The 26,640-nt window shown below is 44.0% G+C and overlaps 1 protein-coding gene across 1 annotated transcript in view; it reads left to right on the forward strand.

Annotated features, from left to right (window-relative positions):
• Window positions 1-26,640, forward strand: part of LOC109895754 (voltage-dependent N-type calcium channel subunit alpha-1B) — a 139,378-nt gene that overhangs the window by 48,409 nt on the left and 64,329 nt on the right. Inside the window, exon 7 of the mRNA XM_031830253.1 lies at window positions 13,038-13,141. Coding sequence (XP_031686113.1) covers window positions 13,038-13,141 — 104 coding nt within the window. The remainder of the gene's footprint in view (window positions 1-13,037; window positions 13,142-26,640) is intronic.

A 26,640-nucleotide genomic window follows, 5' to 3' on the forward strand; every position in this document is an offset into this window, starting at 1 on the left:
TCAGAGGTCATGATGGTTGATGAGATCACATTCCTCTGTCGTCTGTTACTCCAATTCAATAGAAGTGATACCAACTGAAGTTGATCCACTGTTCATTCACTTTCAATATTCTACACTGCTTGGTTCACTCCCTAATAGTACAGATTAACAACTCTGCCTACAAGTTGAGACTCCTCAGAAGAGGAAGGGGGGGGCATTCTCCTCACTGAATTTCATACAAATTGTCCAATAGAAACTCTCATCTGCAACTGTTGGACTAATGATTACATCCTATACAGTGCCTTGCAAAAGTATTCACCCCCTTGGTGTTTTTCCTATTTTGTTGCATTACAACATGTAATTTAAATAGATTTTGGGGGGGATTTCATGTAATGGACATACACAAAATTATCCAAATTGGTGAAGTGAAATGAAAAAAAACGTGTTCTTGTTTAAAAAATGATAAAAAAAAAAAAAATTGTGGTTCGTGCATATGTATTCACCCCCTTTGCTATGAAACCCCTGAATAAGATCTGGTGCAACCAATTACCTTCAGAAGTCACATAATGAGTTAAATAAAGTCCACCTGGGTGCAATCTAAGTGTCACATGATCTGTCACATGATGTCAGTATATATACACCTGTTCTGAAAGGCCCCAGAATCTGCAACACCACTAAGCAAGGGGCACCACCAAGCAAGCAGCACTATGAAGACCAAGGATCTCTCCAAACAGGTCAGGGACAAAGTTGTGGAGAAGTACAGATCAGGGTTTGGTTATAAAAAAAGATCAGTAACTTTGAACATCCCACGGAGCACCATTAAATTCATTATTAAAAAATTGAAAGAATATGGCACCACAACAGAGGGCCACCCACCAAGAGAGGGCCATCCACCAAAACTCGAGGACCAGGCAAGGAGGGCATGAATCTGACAGGCAACAAAGAAACCAAAGATAACCCTGAAGGAGCTGCAAAGCTCCACAGCGGAGATTGGAGTATCTGTCCATAGGACCACTTTAAGCCGTACACTCCACAGAGTTGGGCTTTACGGAAGAGTGGCCAGAAAATAATAAGCAAACGCTTGGTGTTTGAGAGGCACGTGGGAGACTCCCCAAACATATGGAAAAAGGTACTCTGGTCAGATGAGACAAAAATTGTACTTTTTGGTCATCGGGGACGCTAGGTCTGGTGAAAACCCAACACCTCTCATCACCCCGAGAACACCATCCCCACCTTGAAGCATGGTGGTGGCAGCATTATGCTCTGGGGATGTTTTTCATCGGCAGGGACTGGGAAACTGGTCAGAATGGAAGGAATGATGGATGGTGCTAAATACAGGGAAATTATTGAGGGAAACCTGTTTCAGTCTTCCAGAGATTTGAGACTGGGGGGTGAATAGTTATTTTTTTTTGTCTTAATTCTTGTTTGTTTCACACAAAAAATATATATTTTGCTCTTCAAAGTGGTAGGCATAATGTGTAAATCAAATGATACAACCCCAAAAATCCAATTTAATTCCAGTTTATAAGGCAGCAAAATAGGAAAAATGCCAAGGGGGGGTGAATGTCACTGTCTGTCCATGTGTCACTGTTTGTGTCTTCAATTTTGTCTCTCAACCTGTGTGCACTTACTTTGTGAACTTTCAATCATGTGCTAGGTTGTAGCAGCCTCGTGATGGGTATAGGGACAATTTGTGTATCATGTAGTAGCCTAAATCTATTACTGTTACATTGAACTGGCTGAATGGAATATGAATGACAGTCATCCGATATGCTGTAATAGAAATAAGGCCATGCTCATAAAAATAAATCGTCCTCCCTCATCTTAATGGTACTGACCACCACTGCTGTCTACAATATTGTGGGGCATATTTTCCACCTTTCCCCGACAGCATTAGACAGTGTCACAATTAGCATGATTAATAATCCCATTAAATTAGTGTCTGTTAATCCAGAATTAGCCTTTGAGCACAGGAGGACAGGCTAAGATCGTCCTATTCATCACAAGGCTGCCCTGTCTTTGCCTGGTCTAACTGACAGCCTGGTAATGTGGCCTTCAGTTCAGGAGGTCTGCTCAAATGTGAAGGCTGCTGTTTCTGATTGAGGTGTTAGGGCGGAGAGACAGCGTTGGCTGTCGTTGGCACGTCTCATTTCCTGTCTGTCTGTCTGTCTGTCTGTCTGTCCACATTAGGAACCTGTGTTCACATCATCAGCCTCGTCATCCATCAGCCCTGATAACTGCTTCTCCTACGTCTCAGTCTCAGACAGCCCAGCAGATGGGACACTCAGATAGCATGGTAGAGCGGGCTCAGATTGGATGTTTCGATCCACAGAAATAAATAGTATTATATTGTATCTCTGTGGTTCAATCTTTCTGATGTCATCTTGGGATAGTCAAAAAAAAATTATCTCTGTTTTGTTGTTTCAATTACCCTTTCCGGATGGGGCCTAATCATATGAATGTTTACTGCTAACATATTTTCAATTTTGTACTTACAATAACTGATAAACAATATTTAAAAATAATAATAATCTTGGTAACATGTTTATTTTATTTTATCCCGAACACTTATGTAAATAATATATATATATGTACACAATACCAGTCAAACGTTTGGATACCTGCTCATTCAATGGTTTTTATTTATTTAGACTATTTTCTACATTGTAGAATAATAGTGAAGACATCAAAACTATGAAATAACACATGGAATCATGTAGTAAACAAAAAAGTGTTAAACCAATCAAAATCTATTTTAGATTTGACATTCTTCAAAGTAGCCACCCTTTGCCTTGATGACAGCTTTGCACTCTTGGCACACTCAAGTTCTTCCACATCGATCGCGACAAACCATTTCTGTATGGACCTCGCTTTGTGCATGGGGACATTGCCATGCTGAAACAGGAAAAGGCCTTCCCCAAACTGTTGCCTCAAAGTTGGAAGCACAGAATCCTCTAGAATGTCTGTCTGTCTGTCCACGTTAGGAACCTGTGTTCTGAACCTGTATGCTTTAGGAACCTGTATGGAACCTTAGGAACCTGTATGCTGTAGCGTTAAGATTTCCCTTCACTGGAACTAAGGGGCCGAACCATGGAAAATAGCCCCAGACCATTATTCCTCCTCCACCAAACCTTACAGTTGGCAATATGCATTGGAGCAGGTAGCGTCAGTCGGACTGCCAGATGCTGAAGCGTGATTCATCACGCCGATGCTTGGAATTGTGCATGGTGATATTAGGCGTGTGTGCAGCTGCTCGGCCATGGAAACCCATTTCAGGAAGCTCCCAACAAACAGTTTATGTGCTGACATTGCTTCCAGAGGCAGTTTGGAACTCGGTAGTGAGTGTTGCAACCTCGGACAGACAATTTGTATGCGCTACGAGGTTCAACATTCGGCGGTCCGGTTCTGTGAGTGTTATACGTAATGACATTTAGGCCTACAGTACGTGTGCACACAGAGACTTATGCTCATGGAACGAGAGATGTGATTTATGATATCATGCATCTGACACCATCCTATTAAGAAATGTTGTTGTAGTAAAAATAAAAACAAATTGCCTGTTTTTTTGTTTGTTTTGATTACTAAGAATGATTGACCATCCTTTGGCTTTGTGAGAACGTCCATGGCTCACATGCAATGCAATTGTGGAGCCGTCTGCTAAATCTATAGAAGTGAGAATGAGATCTGTAAAGGTTCCTTGATGTTTATAAAATATTACATTTGGGAGCAGTAGAACGGTGAGTGGACATTCCCCATTTCTCTTTACATTGGATCTTTGTCCAGCTCCGGTGAAACGTTTGCATGTGCCTAAAACCCTCCATAGTCTACATTGCTTTAATATTATATGCCCATGGGGAGCAATTACGGTGCATGTAGCTACGGTATATTTAGACATAGCCTTTGGATTAGAATTTGATTCCAATTATTCACTGTCTTTTTCTTATCAGTAGTGAATAGTGCTTAATTCTAGAGCTACAGGACGCCTGATATGTCCAGGAGTGATAAGTAGAATTGTAGTCTTTATCTGCTGTTGTTTAGTACTGTCTTTTTGCTAGCGCAGGCCAACTACTTTAAGTGCTGTCTGTCTTCCCAGTAGCCTACTTGGTGTGTGAACTGCTGACTGCTATTAACTTGCAAATGATTGTCGACAGATCAACCAGGATTAAGGGGCAGGGCAATTTGTGACTGTTGTTGTTTTGGTAATCAGTGGCTGTATTGGATGTGGAGTGGTTTCTCCACTCCTAGTTAATCAGCAATTAGTACCGGGAGGTGTGCTCTTCATATTTTCAAGGCAATTAGCAATTAGTATTAGTACTTCATTCTCCCCTGTTTTCTCAGCGGCGGTCTCATCGCAAAACTAACACGGTTCTGCTGAGTTGTTCTGCGGAGTTGTTCGAGGACGGAAAGAGAGGAAGTCTCCATCCCACTCTCTCACTTCAGTATCTCTTACCTTGTTATTTTCAGATGATCTCATTTAGCTCATTTGTAGCTTTGGGAAATATGTGTGTGTTTTCTATACCTGTTCACTCTTCTCCCTATAAACTTTACAGACGCTCCGCACCCCTTGACTGCAACCCTTCAAATTGAGTGTACCCTGCGCGCACAACCCATGTGGAAGTCTGTGTCTCTGGCAGCGTTTGGAATTGCTGAGCTGCGATCAAGAACCCCAATTTAATCTCAGTTAAAACTGCCCTTCAGCTACTGTCTCCTGACAGAGACACGGATCACCCCAGAGAACACTGCTACTCCAGCTGCTCTCTCTTCATCTGACTACATTTTGTCTCATAGTCCGAGAGCATCTGGTCGTCACAATGGTGGCACAGGTCTACTCTTTTCTCCCTCTCTCACCTGTCCATCTCCTCATTTGAATTTCATGATGTCACTGTCACTTGACCACTCAAGCTTAACATTGTTGCCATCTATCGCCCACCCGGTGCCCTTAGAGTTCCTCAATGAGCTTGACACCTTGATAAGCTCATTTCCCGACGATGGTTCACCACTCTTTGTACTTGACGACTTCAACCTCCTGACGTCTGCCTCCTATTAATTTCTTTCCAACTCTCTCTTTTGACCTCACCCTGTTCCCAGTCCCCTCCCACTCACAAGGCAGGCAATATGCTTGACCTCATCGTTACTAGAGGCTCCTTTTCTGTCTCCCTTTCCTCCAACCCTAGCCACTCAGCCCTTACCCAGATGGTCATGCGCCGTCGCAATCTTCTCTCTCTCTCTTGCCTACTACACTCTCCTCTTCTATCCTATCATCTCTCCCTTCTGCTAAGTCCTTCTCCGGTCTCCTGATTCTGCCTCTCTCCTCCCTTTCCGAATCCTATGACTCGCACTGTCCCCTTTCCTCCTGGCAGGCTCGGCCTCCCCTCCTGCTCCGTGTGGCTGAGTGACTCATTGCGAGCTTACAGAACAGGGCTGTAGGCAGCTAAGCGAAACTGGAGGAAAACTAAACTTCCGCAGGACCTATCATCCTTCCACCCTCTTCTCTACCTTCTCTTCTTCTGTATCTGCTGTAGCCACTTTCTATCACTCTAAATTTCAAGCTTCTGCCTCTAACCCTAAGAAACTAGTCCACCTACTCCTCCCTCCTTAATTCTCCACCCCCTCCCTCCTCCCTCTCTGAGGACGACTTTGTCAACCACTTTGAAAAGAAGGTTGACGACATCCGCTCATCATTCTCTTAGCCTATTGGGGCGGCAAGTAGCCTAGTGATTAGAGCATTGGGCCAGTAACCGAAAGGTTGCTGACAAGGTACAAATTTTCCGTTCTGCCCCTGAACAAGGCAGTTAACCTGGTAGTCCATCATTGCAAATAAGAATTTGTTCTTCTCTGACTTGCGTGGTTAAATAAAGGTGAAAAAATGATATATACGTCAGCTTTTATGTTCATTCTTCCTGCTGTGAAAATAGCATAAATATTTTGGACACACCCCCAGACCTATAGTGCCAGCGCTAATATTTACCATTGCATTAGGTTTCTTATAATAGAGTCCGCAGACTTTAAAATCAAAGGAAAAGCTGCACACTCTAATACAGTGGTCACAAACCGGTCCGATCGACCGGTTGATCTTCAAGGCAGAAAAGACAACGATAAAGGCTTGCGCTTGAATTTTTTTGTTTTGTCTTGCGCTGTTGTTGGTAGTTGCACTTGATTCAGAAGCCCTGTGTCAGGTGCTGGGTAGGCCAAGTGTTTCCATTTTGAACCATTTCATTTGCCTGAAAGGACAAACCAGGAGAGCTGTGGCTAAATCAAGTGTGCCTACCACGCTGGTCAATCAGATAGCTCAAATAACCGTGCATACTGTGTCCACGACCCCACAGCAAAGTTTGATACTAGCCTACGTGAGATTTAATTAAAAAACATGTATGGATATAGAAAGATCATAAATATTTATGATCCTTTTATATCCATTCATGCTTTTTTTAAATGGCATTTAGCATACACAAACCTAGCATATTTACAATAGATAGCAAAATCACAAATAGCCTACATCACAAGACTACTAAACTGACACTCAATTATCTTCTTCGTGTTCCCTTCTCTCCCTATTAAGCCCATCAATCCTCTGCTCTCCTGGTGATAAATATCCTTCTCTGTGGGCTTATGAGCAGAAAAGCTGAGCAGTCTTCTATGTAGTGTTCGGTTCTAATTATCAGAGTAAGAGCTCGACGGACACTATGAAAGCTTAAACCAAGTTTATTCTTCCCAAAGGATCGAACAGCTGAACCGACAAAAACATGTTTACTATTGTGGTGGTGTATGTACCTCACTTTGGGTGGAGTTTCCTCCTTCTCGCTAAACATTGTATCTTTATTGCTAGGCAGGAAACTAAGTGATACGGGCAATAAATTGTTCCTTTTCCCTTAACGGGACCTGACCTGACCTCAACCCCCTTCCTCACTAATCCATGGCTCTCTCCCCTTACCAATGCCTGCCACATGTGATCGTTTTCCCTACACTCAGTACATTCCAAGCTTAATTGCACCCACCCATATACCTTCCTCCTACAGCTATCCATTCACGTCTGGTGTCGACCCTCAGCTATGGCACCCCTCGTGTCTCTATTATAACTAATGATGAATAATATTTAAAGTTCAGAAATCCAAAGCCATCAGTAGTAAATAGTAGTAAAAGGTCCCTGATACAATAGCAGTAGCACAGTGCTGTTTTGGCCCTATCAAAGGGCAGTGCAGCAGAGAGAGAGAGAGTCCTTGCTGTGTTTACAGGCCTGGCTCTCTCAGATGAACACAATTGTTTTCCTCTGTGTACAGTACCTCCAGCCTGATACCATGCTATTGCCTGCTCCCTTCTCCCTAGTGGGGAGACTGGGCCGATGTATGTGTTAGCTCTAAAATGTCAAGGGTGACAGGGCAGTGGTTAAGTGTAGCTTTTCTCTGCAAAGCCTCATTGAGGCTTGAAGGACAAAATACATGCTCAACATGTGAAAAATGGGTCTAAGATGTCTTCCATCCATTGTATATTTCCCTGATTTCCCTCCTGTGAGGTCCAGTGCAGTCTAGTCCAGTCTAGTCTAGTCCAGTCTAGTCCAGATAGAGAAAGGTCAGGTAGCGGCTTGGCCCGGGAGAGAGGCCCACGCCCACCACAGCACTGGGCTCCATGGGACTCAGATGTATATTCCAAACCACCTGTAAAAAGAGGGCTCTCTTCCAGTTCCTCTGATGGAATCGTGGCAACGGATAACACTATGTTTACAACACAGGCGGAGGGAGGGAGGAGGGGAGGCAGAGGGGAGGATGCTGCATTATAGATGCACTCCATCTAGATATGTCTGTCACCAGATTTGTCCTCTCTCAATCCCCGTTGACATGTTTTCACAAGAAATGCCAATTCTTTCAACAATTTCAGTTGTCCTGTTTACCCTCACTGTTAAGAACAGATCAGATTCCCCTGATGTTTTTACAGTTTTTAAGCCATTCAATGTATTTGCTGCCACGCTCTGAATGACCACTGTCCTCAATGCTGTGATGTGTTAACCATTAAAACCACGTTAACTCCCTCTGTCTTCTTTAAGCCAAAGTCCACATCGGTTTATCTGTCACCAGCTGCTGTTGTGACACATGTACAGTGGGGCAAAAAAGTATTTAGTCAGCCAACAATTGTGCAAGTTCTCCCACTTAAAAAGATGAGAGAGGCCTGTAATTTTCATCATAGGTACACTTCAACTATGACAGACAAAATGAGAAATTAAAATCCAGAAAATCACATTGTAGGATTATTTATGAATTCATTTGCAAATTATGGTGGAAAATAAGTATTTGGTCACCTACAAACAAGCAAGATTTCTGGTTCTCACAGACCTGTAACTTCTTCTTTAGGAGGCTCATCTGTCCTTCACTCGTTACCTGTATTAATGGCACCTGTTTGAAATTGTTATCAGTATAAAAGACACCTGTCCACAACCTCAAACAGTCACACTCCAAACTCCACTATGGCCAAGACCAAAGAGCTGTCAAAGGACACCAGAAACAAAATTGTAGACCTGCACCAGGCTGGGAAGACTGAATCTGCAATAGGTAAGCAGCTTGGTTTGAAGAAATCAACTGTGGGAGCAATTATTAGGAAATGGAAGTCATACAAGACCACTGATAATCTCCCTCGATCTGGGGCTCCACGCAAGATCTCACCCCGTGGGGTCAAAATGATCACAGGAACGGTGAGCAAAAATCCCAGAACCACACGGGGGGAACTAGTGAATGACCTGCAGAGAGCTGGGACCAAAGTAACAAAGTCTACCATCAGTAACACACTACGTCGCCAAGGACTCAAATCCTGCAGTGCCAGACGTGTCCCCCTGCTTAAGCCAGTACATGTCCATGCCCGTCTGAAGTTTGCTAGAGAGCATTTGGATGATCCAGAAGAAGATTGGGAGAATGTCATATGGTCAGATGAAACCAAAATATAACTTTTTGGTAAAAACTCAACTTGTCGTGTCTGGAAAACAAAGAATGCTTTGAAGCATGACAATGATCCCAAACACACCGCCCGGGCAACGAAGGAGTGGCTTCGTCAAACGTTTGACCTCTATCATTGCCAACAAAGGGTATATCACAAAGTATTGAGATAAACTTTTGTTATTTACCAAATACTTATTTTCCACCATAATTTGCAAATAAATTCATTAAAAATCCTACAATGTGATTTTCTGGAATTATTTTCTAAGTTTGTCTGTCATAGTTGAAGTGTACCTATGATGAAAATTACAGGCCTCTCTCATCTTTTTAAGTGGGAGAACTTGCACAATTGGTGGCTGACTAAATACTTTTTTGCCCCACTGTATGTGTTTAGCCTCTGTCATAGGGGGGGGGGGGGACATTTCAAGGAATGGTATAATAAGTAGCCTAGACTCTACTATTATGTGATTATTTAGTAACTTTACGTGTGTACCTTTAGTTAGCTGGACACATTAACCTGTTGGGAGGGAGTTGGTTGTAAACTGTTGAGTCTGTGTAAATAGAAGGCCAGTCAGTATTCTGTGCAGTTGTGTCACCCAGCCTGCTGCTCCTTGCTTTGCTAGTCACATTGCTGTATTGATTAATCACTGGTTAAATGATTAAAAATAGCCCCTCAGGGAGCAGAGATGGATGAAGACTCCACGCAACAGAGAGAGCCCCGCCTGTCTGGGTGGGTTAGCTAGCTACTGCACTGGGGCAGCAGTGAATGGAAGAATGGAAGGGAATAGTCTCCTCCTGACACTTTTCATAGACTGCAGGCAATGATGGGAAAACAAAATGATAGGAAAACAAACATAGCTATATATTTTATGTCCATGGTGCTGAAATCTAAAATGACCCCATGCAACAGAGAGGGTGTGTTAGTTAGCTCATTGGTGCAACAGCAGCCAGTAACGAAAGACAGAGTGAGAAAGACAGGATTGGGAGAGACATGGCTTCATGTGTCTCTGTCCATGGTGCTGAAATGTAAAAGTCACAACTTCCAATGCACGTTTACAATGGAAATTGTCTTTGCTCTTTATGGGCTCTTGAATTCTGGAACAGGGTGTTCCTTGCCCTCGCCTATATTAGAGAGAGACACACACTACTCCGGCTGTATGAAATGGTATTCCCATTCGGTCTATTGCTCTGCTGCTCTCTCTCTGGGGGGCCTGATGAGAAAGAATGGAGCAGAGAGGAGGGAAGGCGAGCGTTAGCTGCAGGAGACCAGGGGATAATGGGAAACAAATGCTCCTCTCCTCCAGCCTGCCAGCCAGACCCCGGCTCTGCTCTCTCCAACATAATCCTGTTATCCTGAACACAAGGAGAACTTTGGGTCAATAAGCCTCTGCTCCCATCTGTCCATGGACCAGAACCCACACTCTAAATTTAACAGCCCAAATGTACTGCTGCTACCACATCAACAGTGGTATAGAGATGATAGATATCATCACGAGTGTGGTTCAATGCAGTCTTTGTCATGGTTGGATTCCTACAATGTAAAATATGACAGTAGTAAAATGGCTGTCTGTCTGGTGTGCTACAGTGCAGTAGCTTGCTGCTCTTTCCCAGACTCCTCATCAGGCGTGCTCAGCATGTTATCCTCTCGTCAGGCATGTCCACATTAACCCAGCACATATTGTCTCTGCTCATTCAGTCAGTGGCAGTGCATTGGGGTCGTTGGAAATAGTTCAGTACATACAGTCATGTACAGCCTCATCCGGAGAGGTTTGATTTGATTGGGAAGAAGTGAAACAACTTTATATACCCATACAAAGGATTTTCTCTTTTGTAGTGTCGTGTCTTTCCTGCCTGTTTTGCTCCTGTCAATGTAATCCACAGGGGAGCATGCTTGTCTTACATGCCTGTGGTGGAGTTTTGCATGTGTAAGCATCTCACAGGCAATCCTTCAATGCCTTTCAGCAGGAAGAGAAAGCATGTCCGTGTTTGATCAGGGGAGTGTATGCTGTATATCCCGTCTCTGGGTAGACCTCAATGGGATCTGAATAGGGATCTGTATATTACATGACTGCCGGTGGAAATGACGTACCTTACTGCACCTCTTCATTTGTAAAAGAAGTTAAGTAGGCTTCTGATCATTTGATCAGAGCGGCAGCGTTATGTTATTTAGATTTTATTGACGAAACATCTATGCTGTGCCTTTTAGCAGAAAAAACCCCCACCATCACAGATGATTATCTTCTGCTTACGTCTCAGCTCATTTTCAGCGGTGGAATCGCCCTCAGTGGTAGACTTCTTCACATCGAAAACAATGATCATTTTTGCTGTGCCGCAAACATGGAGAAAGAAGTGTCTTTTAATGCTGAAATGAGGTTTAATAATTGATGAGGAGCCTCCACTAAGGCTCTCCGCTTTTCTCACAGGGGTCATGAAAACAATATGGGCCCTAGATCTCTTATGTGGAGAAATGACAGAATAAGCGTTGTTGCAGTGGGGGTTTGGATGTCACTATGACATACAGATCCAATTCACCACAGGAACCAGCGATGACTTCAGCTCCAGCTTCCTCAGTCCCCAACCCCCCTCCCCTATCCCCCCCCCCTCGCTCCCCCTACCTTCCCTTCTCCATTCCTTTCCCTCGAAGCTCATAAAGCTTTCATTGTCTGTATTTCCAATGGGACCCATTGATTTCTTCGGCGATAGGTGTGGATTGTGTCCATCACAGCAGTAAAGCTATCGTTTCTCCATTAAGCCTCTTGTTCATCCCCACACACAATGAAAGGCAAACATTGCTTAACTATGTGCTCCTGTTAGGACTTCATCATCATGGAGTTTTTTCACCTCGAAACCAAGACCCACTGACATTAAATCTGCCCCCTTAGCATTAAATCCAGTATCTCTCGGGGGATTGCGTTTTGAATGTCATGATCTAGGGATATCAACTAAGAGAGTTGACTGAAAGCGTGCCTTTTTAGAGTAGATAGATCTGGAGTGGAGTGGCTCTCATAAACCTATTGACAGACAAAAAACTGGATCAACTTCAAATAAAGCTTTAGCTTTTTTCTCTTCTTACATTTCTTTTGTATAGATTTTTTTTGTACAGTAGTAGAGTTGTCGTAATTCGTATATCTCTACACACCAGAAATGTTGTAATATCTTGGCTCAGTCCCAAGGACGTTCACAGCTTGCAACTCTCCAACATGTAGTGTGTGCGCCAGCCATGCTGGGGAGCATCATGTCTCCCTCAACTTATCCCCCACATCTACGTTTACAACATGTCTATCACGTTGTAGCATAAGCATATAAAAGCAATAGAAGCGTTGAATAAAATGTGTTTGCATTTCATAGTATATACAGTAAACTGGCATATCTGAGGTTGCTACTAATGTGTTTCCCTTGCCAAAATATTGCCTTGTAGAATAGATGCATAGCTAAACATTCAGGGTTGAAGGGCGCGGTGGTTTATCCAGTCGATCAGATGTTTTAGAGACAGCTGGGAGTGGGAGGAGGGGGAAGGGGGATGTGTGAAATACCAATTTGGATGTGTTTTCGCCTGCTTTTTCAGCAGCCCTAGGTCCCTCTCGCAATTACAGATGATATACATTGGGCTGCGCTGAAATGGCCTAGGAGAAGATCTGGCCCGTCTGTAAAGTGTAACATGCTTCATAAACACCAGCGCTTCTCTCTGTTACTCTTAGCGTCACTGACATGAATTTGTATCCTGATAGAGTTGGATCTTGGAGAGGGGAAGAGGTGGATGGAGAAAGAAAGGGGGGTCGGGGGTTGTGGTCGCTGGGAATGGGGATGTGATGGAGTAAGCTGGAGAGAGAGTTAGGGGGTGGGCTATCAGCTCTGACAACATGAAGGATGAGCCGTAGATCTGAATATCACAGGAAGGTAATTCATTTGTGTCAGCCATCAGGCCTCCAGTTAAAATACACTTGGGGGAGTTTTTGTCATTACGTCATCATATTGATAGCAATAGGAATTAAACAAGATCTTGGAATTTTTGTAGCACACCAAAAGAAAACGGTTTTGTTTATTGCTACCATTTTTCATCCCCAAACACAATGTCCGATAAGCACCGTCTTCAATGTAAATAATTGTCTACCCTCCTCCTCTCTCTGTGTGCTTCTCCAGGCCAACGATGCCTCAGGCAACACCTGGAACTGGCTCTACTTCATCCCCCTCATCATCATCGGATCCTTCTTCATGCTCAACCTGGTCCTGGGAGTCCTCTCTGGGTAAGAGTCAACATCACACATGTCCATGACCCAATGACACTATCTCTGTCTGTGGGAAAGGTGACGTTAACAGCCCACTATTATGAAGCATGCGGTACATTGCTCTTTACCAGCCATTTCACTTTCCTGCTGGCTCTGTGTAATGTGAAGCTTCTGTCTGACTACATCGACATGGCTTTAGCCTAATCGAATGGTAGAAGGGTTGCAAAGGGTCTGAAACTTTCCAGTAAATCTCCGGAATCTTTCTGGAAAGTTTCCATGGGAAGTTAAGCCCTGGAATTTGGATTAAAATCATTTAAAAAAAGTTAGCTTATAGCAGTGAACCTTTTTGCACTGGTGACAGTGCTGCGTACATGAAGGCTGCTTCGTCTAAAGTGGAGGAGTCCTACACTCACATCACACCCATTGGCTGTGCTGCTCATCATTGAATCTGCTCCACAAGGACATCATGGCACTGAAAACAATGGATACACTCTACAAGAAATCCAAGGATGTAAGGATTAAGTATGTGAAGGGTCATCAAGTTATAGCAGCAGTCTACCAAGCAACGTGAGAAGAATAAGAGCACCACATTGAAGCTACCCAGCAACACCCGTTGGGATGGTGTTGTCATCATGTTTGACAGTCTCCTGGAGGGGAAGGAGTCTCTCCAAGAAATGGCCATATCACAGTCTGCTGATATAGACAGCCCCATCAAGAGGATCCTCCTGGATGATGTATTTTGGGAGAGAGTGGTAGGCAGCCTGAAACTCCTGAAACCTATAGCAGTAGCCATTGCACGGATTGAGGGAGACAATGCCATCCTGTCTGATGTTCAGACTCTGCAGATGTAAGAGAAGAAATAAGGACTGCCCTGCCCACTTCACTGCTGCTCCAAGCAGAGGAAACTGCAGTTCTGGAAAAAATAAAATAAGGTAAAAGGTTTATGTTTCTGTCTCCATATGTAAATATATATAATGCAAAAAACATCTACATTTAAATTGTATTAATATTAATGAGCATTTTTATTTTTGTTAATTTCCATATATTACCATGAATTCCCATATATTCCTGTTAATTCCCCAGGAAAGTTTCCACCCCAAAATGTGCAACCCTAAACGGGAGTATTCATTTATGTAGTGTACTGTGTTTATATTTTCCCTCTTTTCTCTATTTTCAAGTTCTAGTTACATTGTCTTGGGAGTGACCTGATTTGACCTGGACTGTTTTCAAACAGACAGTACAGTACAGAACAGTACAGAGCTCGTTAGTGTTAGCTGTATTAGACTCCCTCATTAAGATTCACTACACAGCATAGTAAACCAGGTCAAAGCTGGAGGTAGAATACCCGCTGTCCTGAAAAGACAGTATCACAACTGTTGTCTGAATGTAGCACCCTGTTCTAATTACTGTCAAGGGAAATGAGGCAGGGCTTTTATTGCTCGTGTTAAATTGGTTTCCAACATTTACTGTCCTCACACTACAGTATGGCAGCCCCTGGACTGAAGGATGTTGCTCCCACATGTATCCCTATATCATCCCTATATCATCATATTTGGAATTTAGATATTTTTTCCCCTGTTAATTGTTTTGAAGCCACAGGGCATGTTAACTCTCTCTCTCTCTCTCTCTCTCTCTCTCTCTCTCTCTCTCTCACATACACATACACATACACAGTGGCAGAGCTTAATGGAAGGCCTCCTGATGAGTGCTGTGTGGTGTACTAGGTTGTGCTCTAGCTGCTATCGGGACATGAATTTATTACTTCTCAGAAAACAAATCTAATTCTCACTTGCTGTTCAGGTGTCTCTGTGCTATCAATGTGGCATTATGCTCTTCTTTCAGTCTCTCTTTGATTTCAACCTTCTGCTTCCTCTCAGATCTTATTTTCCCGTCCTTCTACATTTTTACCATCATTGTCGTTTTTCCAAGGGGTTTATGTAGAAAACCTCACCCATATAGATTTACAGACGGTAAGGTTGGCTGCTGTTTTTAGGTGAGGCTGTTCATTTGTATAAAACATTCTGGTTCTCAGTTGCACTAGTGTCTCTGCCCTTGATGATAAGTTAATAATTCTCCTCTCGTCTCGCAGTGTGACATCCATTCATTTAGCCACACTTTTATGCTCAAGGTGAGACTCCCTCAAAGACATTTCTCTTAGGAGAGTATTTGCATAATGCATAATCCTAACGAGTTGCATTGAGCTACTAAATGTCATGAGACACTGCTTCATTCTGTGACAGTTAATTGCGTAACCTCATGATGGCCACAGAAATGATAAATGATATACATATTTGAGAAATTACAAGCTGCAAAGTCTGATTGTGGTTGTTGTCTGTTTTGGTCAAAGTGTCCATCGCCTTATACTGTATCCCTTTTTATCTGTTCTCTCTGTGTTCCTTTATCCTACTTCAAACAGCTCAAAGCATTCCCTAGTCTCCTGTTATCCCGTGGCCCAACCCTGGCCATGCTCTGGGCCTGCTCTGCTCTCTCTAGTCTCGCTAGACCCTGGGAGAATCTTAATTGCATACTCCTCGCGTCCTCTCTCCTCGCCTCTTTCTCAAAACCCATTGGCTGATAAAGCCAGAGGTCCCTCCCCGCCAACCTTCTCCTCCAATGGGTTATAAGAAGAAGGCAAGGAGAGAGGACGCGAGGTGTATGCAATTGAGATTCTTCCTCTGTCAGCTGTGTTTACTGTGCTCAGGTGGGTGAAAGGTCACTGATACACTGTGGCGGGGCTGTGTCACATTCTAAAGGGCACTGTCTGTCCTGGAGAGGGCCAGAGCTGCAGGCTGCAGCCACACACAGGGTTTAGAGGCCACAGCTCCAGGGGCAGCGGTCAGAGGCAGCATGCGGGGGTAGCAAGGCTCATATTTTATCCCATCACCACTCCTAATGCCGCTTGCCCTCCTGCCCTTCATCCTACCATCCACCCCCAGATCACCCCATCAGGTCACTCTGTGAGGGATTTCAGTAGGCCAACGGAAGTGCCACAGACAGCCCAGCTTGAGGCACCACCCTGCCTTTTTATCTCTCTCTCGCTTCTCTCTCTCTCCCTTTCTTTTTATCTCTTCCCTCCTTTCCTCTGTGTGGAGTAGAAGGTCAGTTCTTTCAGATCCTTCCCAGCAGGGTCATTTCTGTCAGTCAGTCAGGTAGAGGCCCATGCTGTGTCCTGTAGCTTCACCACTACTATCTGTACTGTAATTGAATATACACATACTGTACCACTCAGTCTCAACCTTGACTTCTGACTCATGTTCAGATCTTGTTGTTTATATTGTGTGGCATGTGTAGGCTACAGCTTTCACATTTTCAAGCATAGTACCCCAGCTCTGAGCAGTGTGTGTGTCAGGGTTTCCATTAGCCGATAATAGCCGGCTTTTGGCCGAATAAAAAATGTAAAACACAGATAAATAAAATTGGCAACAGGAAAGAACAAAAAATGCCATTGCGAAATAATCTTTTTTTGCTTTTTCATTGATGGAAATACCAGCCGATGTAAATACATTTGACTGGTCATGCTTATCGGTCTATAGGTTAATTGACATAATTCCGTGGAATTCAATTGGCCCGCGTGTACAGTATATTCGTTATGTATCTTATCAAACGCCTACAGCATACATATACAGAGCCTTTGAGCGGAAAGTCTGTCAGACATCTCAAACAGCAAATGCATAGACAACGGAAAGCAGTCTTCATCAGTGCGTCACACACCACTTTGCAATGAGCTGGACGCAGTATGCATTTAAAAAAAGACATGTATACTTAAAGTGGAACTGACAGCATTTTAGCAATATGAAATCTTATTGAAATCTGTTCATGTACACCCCAGGAAGAATATGACACGTAAGAAATAAAATAAAGAATCTGACAAGCGAGCACTTACAGTATGTATATATGGCCATTTTCACGTTTTCATAAATTCTTAGAATTTTTGGGAATTAAGTATACTAAGGCACTTGTGAAAATTTTAGAGTGGGAAAGCGGCCGTGCGTTTGGACAATTAATAGACACTTCAGTAAATAAAACATAATTAAAACATATGTCTCATCCAGGACCAGAGTCTATGCAGACCGCTGTGCCATTGCCAATCAGAGCTACAATAGGCCTTTATACAAACAAGCCGTTTGCACACAGGCCTGCCATCACTCACTTTGAACTGGACTGTGTGTTTACAGGCAGTTGCAACAGTGTGACTTTAGATCATTAGAACACATTCATCAAAAGTCACAAAATACACCTGAATATTTCTGCAAGTATGTAAACACCACTTGGGAGTCCGCTTACATTTGGGAAATGTACAGTCCTATTGATCAAACCTAATCCCTCAGTTATGCAAGATCAACAACGAATGCTAGCCAGAGAAGGATGATCTAACATCTAACGAAGGAACATTAGATAAACCATCTTAAACCTTTTCAGCTAGTTGGCCATTACAATTGCACTGATAAACGATGGAGAATTGTAACTTACTCGACCTTTTGCAGCTTGCCTGCCAAAAATGCATGCTTGTCCCAACCAAGCACCCAAAGCTAACTGGCTAAAGTTGGCTAGCTTTCTCTTGGGGAGATTTCCACCCCCCACCCCCTGGCAGCCGCAGGTCTGCTAGTCTCTTGATTAAACTCCCCTGTGGCTGAATGAGCGGACATCAAAGGGATCAGTGGGTTGTGGAAGATGTGCTCCTCCCACGGCCCAGGTGCCACACCCCTCTCTCGTATGGGCCTCTGCAGCTGCCAGGCCCTCAGTACTGCAGCATAGAAATCAGAGACCCCTGCTGTGTTGAATCTCTCCGGCTGCATGAGGAAAAGCTGCCGATCCAGCCCCAAACTGCCAGCCCTTCTCAACAGAGCACATGCTGGTTCCCTCCAGCTGGACCCCTCCAGCCCAGAGACATCTGCACCGCTTTGAGACAGAACACTGCCACCATGCTCTCCAGGTCCACCAGGCCTTGTCCCCCCTCCTGGACAGGCAGGTACTGCACCGTCGCCCTCAACCAGGGATGCCCCCTACCAATTTATGCCATAGGAAGGATGCCTCCAAGTTGTTGATCAGCACCCTCCCTCTATATCACACTTGGGAGAGGAGTCACTTAAAATTTGTCAGCCTCGACAGGACCGCTTGTATAAAGTGTATAGCTGCCCCGACAGAGGGCATCCCTGGCAAATGCCCCACCCTACCCAGACTGGCCTACTGAGCCCTCCCCCACCTTAACCATACAAGAACCCTGGCATGCAACATTTTAACACAGGCCACAAAATTATCCCCACAACCAAAACAAAACAACACATTGAACAGATATTCATGGTCCACCCTATCAAAGGCTTCCTCCTGGTCCAAGTAAACTAGTCGAACGTTCACATTTGAACGCCTTGACAGGTCCAGCATGTCCCTGATTATGAACAGACTGTCTGTGATTGAGCATCCTGGTACACAGTATGTTTGGTCCTTGTGTACAATAGAGTCCAGGTACGACTTGAGTCTGTTAGCGAGGACCTTGGCAAAGACCTTATAGTCCACACAGAGCAATGCCACAGGCCTCCAGTTCTTTAAGTCGCTCAAGTCCATCTACAGCTTAGCGGCAGCTCCCCCATGCACTCACGTAACACGCAAAACAAGTCCTGTCCAATCATTTTTATAAAAATCCACTGGCAGACCGTCGACCCCTTGGGCATAGCCGGGGGCCATCTGAGAGACGGAAGCCAAGAGTTTGTGAAAGGCCAGGGAAATGTCCATTTCATATCTCTGCGACAGAGAGCATTTGGGAAGGTCTGTGACCAGCAGTGGCATGTATTCATGGATGCCAAGGGAAGCCAGGCTTTCCCCAAAGATTTAGCAATAAAAAATGTACGTAAAATTCTCTGTTTCATAATCTCCTTCAATTCGCAAGAGGCTGAATGTACAGTACGTGGCCGAAAGTATGTGGACAACCCTTCAAATTAGTGGATTCGGCTATTTCACCCATACCCGTTGCTGACAGGTGTATAAAATCAAGCACACCACCATGCAATCTCCATAGACAAACATTGGCAGTTGAATGGCCCGTAAGGAAGAGCTCAGTGACTTTCAATGTGGCACCGTCTTAGGATGCCACCTTTCCAACAAGTCAGTTAGTCAAATTTCTGCCCTGCTAGAGCTGCCCCAGTCAACTGTAAGTGCTGTTAATGTGAAGTGGAAACATCTAGGAGCAACATCGGCTCAGCCGCGAAGTGGTAGGCCACACAAGCTCACAGAACCGGACCGCCGAGTGCTGAAGCCTGTAGCGTGTAAAAATCATCTGCAACACTCACTACCGAGTTCCAAACTGCCTCTGGAAGCAACGTCAGCACAAGAACTGTTTGTCAGGAGCTTCATGAAATGGGTTTCCTTGGCCGAGCAGCCGCACACAAGCCTAATATCACCATGCACAATGCCAAGCATCGGCTGGAGTGGTGTAAAGCTCGCCGCCATTGGACTCTGGAGCAGTGGAAATGCGTTCTCTGGAGTGATGAATCACGCTTCACCACCTAGCAGTCCGACGGACAAATCTGGGTTTGGCGGATTCCAGGAGAACGCTTCCTGCCCCAATGCATAGCACCAGTTGTAAAGTTTTTTTGGATGAGGAATAATGGTCTGGGGCTGTTTTCCATGGTTCAGGCTAGGCTCCTTAGTTCCAGTGAAGGGAAATCTTAATGCTACAGCATACAATGACATTCTTTGTGGCAGCAGTCTGGGGAAGGCCCTTTCCTGTTTCAGCATGACAATGCCCCCTTGCACAAAGCGAGGTCCATACAGAAGTGGTTTGTCAAGATGTGGAAGAATTTGACTAGCCTACACAGAGCCCTGACTTCAACCCTATCGACCACCTTCGGGATGAATTGGAACACCAATTGCGAGCCAGGCCTAATGACGTCACATTGAGAGGCTGGATGGAGAGGGAAGTGAATCTCACTGGAGAATGCATCCGAGCGAGCAAAACAGTGCCCATCTGTCTCTGTATGTGTAGGCCATCTATCTGATACTGTCTGGTCCAAAAGAGTATGACATTTTTGCCGCCCGTAGCATTGAATGCAAGGCAAGCCAGTGAGCATTTGGCCTTTCTTGATAAAAAAAAGTATAAAACAATAGCCAATCAGCTTTGAGCTAAACTGAGTGAGCTCAACTGTGAATGGTCCTGGTGCACCAATAAAAAGTGTCAAGGGAAGCCAGTTTGGATTTGGCGTCACTCCCATCAAATCGCATGGAGAGCATACGTCATTGACTGAAACAACTTGAATTGTTGCATGTGGTTGTGTTGTTGTCCTCTGTTGCCTAGTTAGTTAGCTAAAATTGTCCCTTTCCTAAATTAGCCATGGATGGAGATACAGATTTGGTTTTATTAATTCTCTGTACTGGCCAATGATTATAAAGGTGATTCTGATCCAACCATTAATTAATATATTGTGCCACTGGCCTGAGAGGATGGAAGTTCAATCTGTAGCTAGATGTAGAAGGCTAATATTAACTAGCTAACATTGTTCATGAATGGAAGTTAGGCTAGCGAGCAAGTGTTTTAGCCAGCTAGCCTAGGACAACAAAAACTCAAATTTTGTACTGTATGTCAGAGTCATAGACCGTTTTGTCAACATAAAAGAGAGGAGGATGGCATTGACGATTCTCTACATGTAGATTGAGACAACTTATTTTTCTACTTACACGAGCGAGCATGAACACACACGCACACAGAAATCAAAACCATGGACAGTCACATCATTTTTACCTTACGTTGATTGGACTAAATTATTTTGGTTATCTTTTAGTTGTCACTGTATAAGACAAAGCATGGGTGATTTGATGATAATGAAATGGTGCTGGAATAGTGGAGGCAGCTACTCTTTTCTTTGTGACTTGCGGTAACTCTCTGTGGTTCTAAATCAATAGTTGTTCAGTGGTCTGAAGATGTCGGAAATGTATGAACATTCTTGACCATGCTGTAGGTCATGTAATTGTTTGTTACATGCAATATGCTTTGTGGACTTCATAGGACAGATGTTGCTCTCCGGTTTTGTGATGAAACAAAGGTATGGTTGAATTTATTCTGCCACTGTGTCTTCTTATTGTCTCGGGGCCGAAGAACACGGCTGACATTTTTTTTTGCGTTTTGTGTAACTTATTTTTTAACTTATTGTGTACATAATGTTGCTGCTACTGTCTCTTATGACCAAAAATAACTTCTGTACATCAGAAAAGCGATTACTCACCGCGGGCACCCTTCTGAGAATCCGGAGGCGAGCGAGTAAACTCCCATTGCCTTCCATTCTTCTTGCTGACGTGCAATCATTGGAAAATAAAATTGATGACCCACTATTAAAATGATCCTACCAACAGGACATTAAAAACGGTAACATCTTATGTTTCACCGAGACGTGGCTGAACGAAGATGCGGAAAATATTTAGAGCTAGCGGGATTTTCCATGCACAGGCAGAACAGAGACACTACCTCTGGTAAGACGAGGGGTGGGGATGTGTGTCTTTCTGCTGGTGCTCGATGTCTAAAATGTCTCAAATTAAAGAAGTCCCGAGGTATCGCTCGCCTGAGGTAGAGTACCTTATGATAAGCTGTAGACCACACTATCTACCAAGACAGTTCTCACGTGTATTATTCGTAGCCGCCTATTTACCACCACAAAGCGAAGCTGGCACTAAGACCGCTGTCAACCAACTCTATAGCTGCAACCAATCGAGAGCATCCTGACTTGTTGCATCACCACCTGGTATGGCAACTGCTCGGCATCTGACTGTAAGGCGCTACAGAGTTTAGTGCGAACGGCCCAGTTCATCACTGGAGCCAAGCTTCCTGCCATCCAGGACCTATATAATAGGCGGTGTCAGAGGAAAGCACATAAAATTGTCGGAGACTCCATTCACCCATGTTATAGACTGTTTTCTCAGCTACCGCACGGCAACCTGTACCGGAGCGCCAAGTCTAGGACCAAAAGGCTCCTCAACAGCTTCTACCCCCAAGCCATAAGACTGCTGAACAATTCAAAAAATCGCCACCAGACACTTTACATTGATCCACTACCTTTTGTACACTGCTGCTACTCGCTGTTGGTTTGTTACCTATGCATAGTCACTTCACCCCCACGTACATGTATAGATTATCTCAACTAACCTGTACCCCTGCACACTGACTCGGTACCGGTGCCCCCTGTATATAGTCTTGTTATTGTTATTCTTATTGTGCTACTTTTTATTATTTCTCTTTATTTTAGTCTACTTGGTAAATATGTTCTTCTTCTTGATCTGCTCTGTTGTATTCTGCGCATGTGACAAATAAAGTTTGATTTGATTTATATATCACGGTTGCAAGGCATATGAGCTAACAGGTTATAGAACAAACAACACAATTATCACAATACATATGTTGTAATATGGCTTTTTTTCCTCTGGCTTCCTCAGTGATTTTACCCACGCACCTCTAGTAGTGAGCAGAACCTGAGAACACACAGGTGTTCTTCCCTATACAAATCAGAGAAGAACTCCACAACCTGCTCCCGCATCTCCCCCGCAACAGAAGTGACTTGCCCATCAGACAAATGTAAACAATGGATTTTCTTGGTTTCCCCACTCTGTTTTTCCAAACCAAAAAATAAAGAGCTGGGAGCATCCATTTCCTCAACATGGAAAATCTAGCTCTTACAAGTGCCCTCTTTGCTTTAATCTGAAAAAGACCCTAGGTCCCTGCATAAATCAGATTATTTTGCAGCCCCAACGTACCCTGCCCCACCAGCTCAGCCTCCACCTCACTTATGCTACGCTGAAGCTCCCCCACAGCTGTATACTGTGTAATCTTGTAAGATCTTTACACCGGGTCCTGGTGAAACAGAGAACTGAGCCATGGCAATGTGATGGTCTGAAAACCCAAGTGAGCGAATGGAGGCCCTCAATAGCTGATTCTTGAATGTATAGATACGATCCAGACGAGCTGTACTCACCCTACCTCATCCACCTTCACCCACATATACTAACAGCCTACCCTGACACAACACCTTTAAAGAAGAATGTTGACACTCAGGCCCGGGGCAAAAACACTGCGACACCAGCACTAAGGTTTGGGCCATGGTTCAGCACCTCCGCCCCCTTCCACCAGGCCCCCCGATCCAGTCCATTAATCACAACACTGTGTGTCTCTTGCAAAAACATCACATTTAAATGTTTTCTTTTACATATTCCCCCATCCTACCCCCCCCCCGTCTCTGCCACCATTCATGATAAGGGAGCCTAACCTTAAAAGCTCCATAACAGGTGGTATGGAAAACAACAAAATCAGAAACCAGTAGAGAAGCCCATGAAGCCGCCGTGCCAGAAAATAACTATCCATTTAAGCAGATTCTGAAGATGCACCCCTGTGAACCATTTCCTCAGCCTATACCACATCCTGGATGAGAGGACACTAAACCCCTCATTCTTCATTGTGTGTTGTACTGACCTTACAAACCTTCCAGGATCAGGAAAATAAGACACCAGAGGAACCTTCTTTTTCCCTTTTGTCTCCATCCCTTTAGTCTTCAACCTAGAAAGTTCTCTCACCATATATACTGGGCCCTCCACCTGGCTTGCTGTCGGCTCAAGTTCCAATGAGCCGTCTGAATACGAGGCCTCCTCGTCCTCCTCTCCCGCCAACTCATCACTGCTCTTCCTCCTCCTCCATTGGCACGGTACCGTCCTCCTTCTCCCCTGTCTGCCACTCCAGCACTTACCACCTGATCAGTGCATCCTCCCCAATGACGGGAATTATTTCCTGGGATGAGCCCACCTAGCTTTTGCCCAGCCACTCTTTTTTCTCTCTTTTCTTCTCCACCTTTTTCTTCTCCTTAGCCCCACCAGCTTGCTTACCTTTCGCCTCAGACCCAGTACTCACCTCCTACCCACCACCGGAGTCTCCGTTACTACAGAAACCTGCCTCTGCTCATGTTGCCCAGCTGCAAACAACACTCACCCCCACCAACCCACTTGCTCCCACACCCTGTCTTCCTACGTGGCCTGCGCACCACTACTTGGCCCTGCTCTATTCTCCTCTCCCCCGGTACCCCATCCAGTAGCCTGCCCCATAGCAGAGCTAACCCCAGCCTCTGCCTCCTGCGTACTATCCAACGGTGTCGCCTGATTCCAGAAGGAATGGCTGCCGTTTTACGGGCTCCTAACCAATTGTGCAGTTTTTTTGTGTTTTTTCGTGTTGTTTGTAACTTATTTTGTACATAATCTTTCTGCTACCTTCTCTTATGACCGAAAAAAGCTTCTGGATATCAGAACAGCGATTATTCACCTCGAACTGGGCAAAGATTTTTTCTTTAACGAGTCTGACGCAAAGGATTTACAGCTGCTACCGGACCAGGCCCAAATCCCTATCAATCGCATGAAGAGGAGCTGCAGATACAGGGAACGCAGATCCAGGTGCTTTGTGAGAATTTGTCGGCGAGTGGGTAACCTGCCTCTACCGTCCATCTTATTGGCCAACGTGCAATCATTGGAGAATAAACTGGATGAGCTCTGTTCGAGATTATCCTACCAACGGGACAATAAGAACTGTAATATCTTGTGTTTCACAAGTCGTGGCTGAATGACGACATAGATAATACAGTTGGCTGGGTTTGCCGTGCACCGGCAAGTTGGGGGGGGGTGTATATTGGTCATGGCTACCGAGTGGCACAGCGGTCTTAGGCACTGCATCTCAGTGCAAGAGGCTTTACTACAGTCCCTGTTTCGAATACAGGCTACAGTATATCACATCTGACCGTGATTGGGAGTGCCATAGGGCGGCGTACAATTGACCCAGCGTCATCCGGGTTTGGCCGGGGTAGGCCGTCATTGGAAAATAAGAATTTTTAGTTAAATAAAAAAACAACTGGCGGAAACTGCAGCGTAATCAATAAGAGGTAAACAGTGGCTGGTGCTGAAAATATAGCTAACTTGTTATGCAAGTGTTGCACACCAACAGCACACCAACAAAACCTACACCAGTGTAGCAATTCATTTCAACAATAATCTTCATTTTAACTTGCAATGTATTCAATTCTTCAGTACTCTAAAGTGTTACATTTCTAACTCGAAACAGCAGTACTGTATTTCTTCATCAACATCTTCATGATTGCGTTAATAAAATAACAAGAAAAAAAGACATTCAAATGTTGATGTTTATTTAAACTACATTTTAGTCGAACTTTACATTGAAATACAATGTAAAAATGCGCAGAATATAGTAAAGACCAGCACTCAATTTATTTAAGCATTATTCTTAGCATTATTAGGCCTACTTTACAGTATTGTCGCCTAGTGTACCTGTTCATTTTCCCATGTTTTTCGAGATGTGGAGAGTCAGGCGGCATTGGCGGAGAGTCAGGTGGAGAATGACACGTTCAAAAGGGCGAGGAACGAGATGGAGTCATAATCAATGCCAAGCACACCTGTGAGCTCTGGAACTCCACCTCTGACAGGCAGAGTCAACATACCTGGTGGGATCGTCAGGTCGTTGGTTCACCCTGACATTTCCATTCCTCTTCTGACAACAGAACTTGACCAACTGTTCACCAGGCACAGCAAGGGCCGCCCGGACCGTTATGCTGTTCTGCTATTCCAAGGATGTGTAACCGAAGAGAGATACCACGAGTGGGCACAGAATACAAACTGGGATGGATCCCGAGGAAAATGTGGCTTACTAGTGAACCTGCAGGTGTTCATCATTAATACTGTGTCTCAGAAGTTTCCGTCCATGACTGATGCAACCTGAAAATGCATTAAAGACAGAGTTAATGAGTACTTGAGGTCACCGAGAAAGTCTCGACATGGCCTGCTCTCCCTTATGTAAGGAATTAGGTACTTTCCCATGTTTACTACAGTATGTACTGTAGGCTATGTTTACTTGTCAGACTGCACGGTAGCCTAATAAACAAATGCAGGTGGCTTATATCTTCAAAATGCTTTAAATGCTTTATTATTGATCAAATGTAAAAGCATTTACTGTATTTCTTCATCAGCATCTTCATGCTTTCGTTAATAAACTAATGATAAAAATACTCTTTCAAAATGCTGATGTTTATTTAGTTATGGATCCATAATGAATTACTATGGGAATAAATATAACTGATTTACAGAAATATTTTAACAAAGTTGTCTAATGAAGGCAAACCATTTAGAATACTCCCTGTACAGCGCCATATTTTCCATTCTATCTATATTCTATTCTATCCTAACGGAAACCCTGCGGGTTCCTTTTTTAAAAAGAATCCCAGAATAGAAACACCATAATATTAATCAAATTAATTAAACCAAATGTCTTAAAATCAATCCCATATACTATGTTATTACAAAAAAGGTTTAAAATTCTCTGGTAATGCCAATATGGAAGACTATCAAATGCTTCTCAAAGATGCCCTCTGGTGGTCAAACTAGCACTAACTTGCATTAACAAAAGAAATGGCTGACAATTAGATAACGTGCCACAGAATGCTGCAGCAGCCCTCAAGGTGTGCTGCAGCATGCCGCAACTTTTAAAGAAGGAACCA

This window comes from Oncorhynchus kisutch, linkage group LG8 (assembly GCF_002021735.2).
Source record: "Oncorhynchus kisutch isolate 150728-3 linkage group LG8, Okis_V2, whole genome shotgun sequence".
Classification (NCBI taxonomy): domain Eukaryota; kingdom Metazoa; phylum Chordata; class Actinopteri; order Salmoniformes; family Salmonidae; genus Oncorhynchus; species Oncorhynchus kisutch.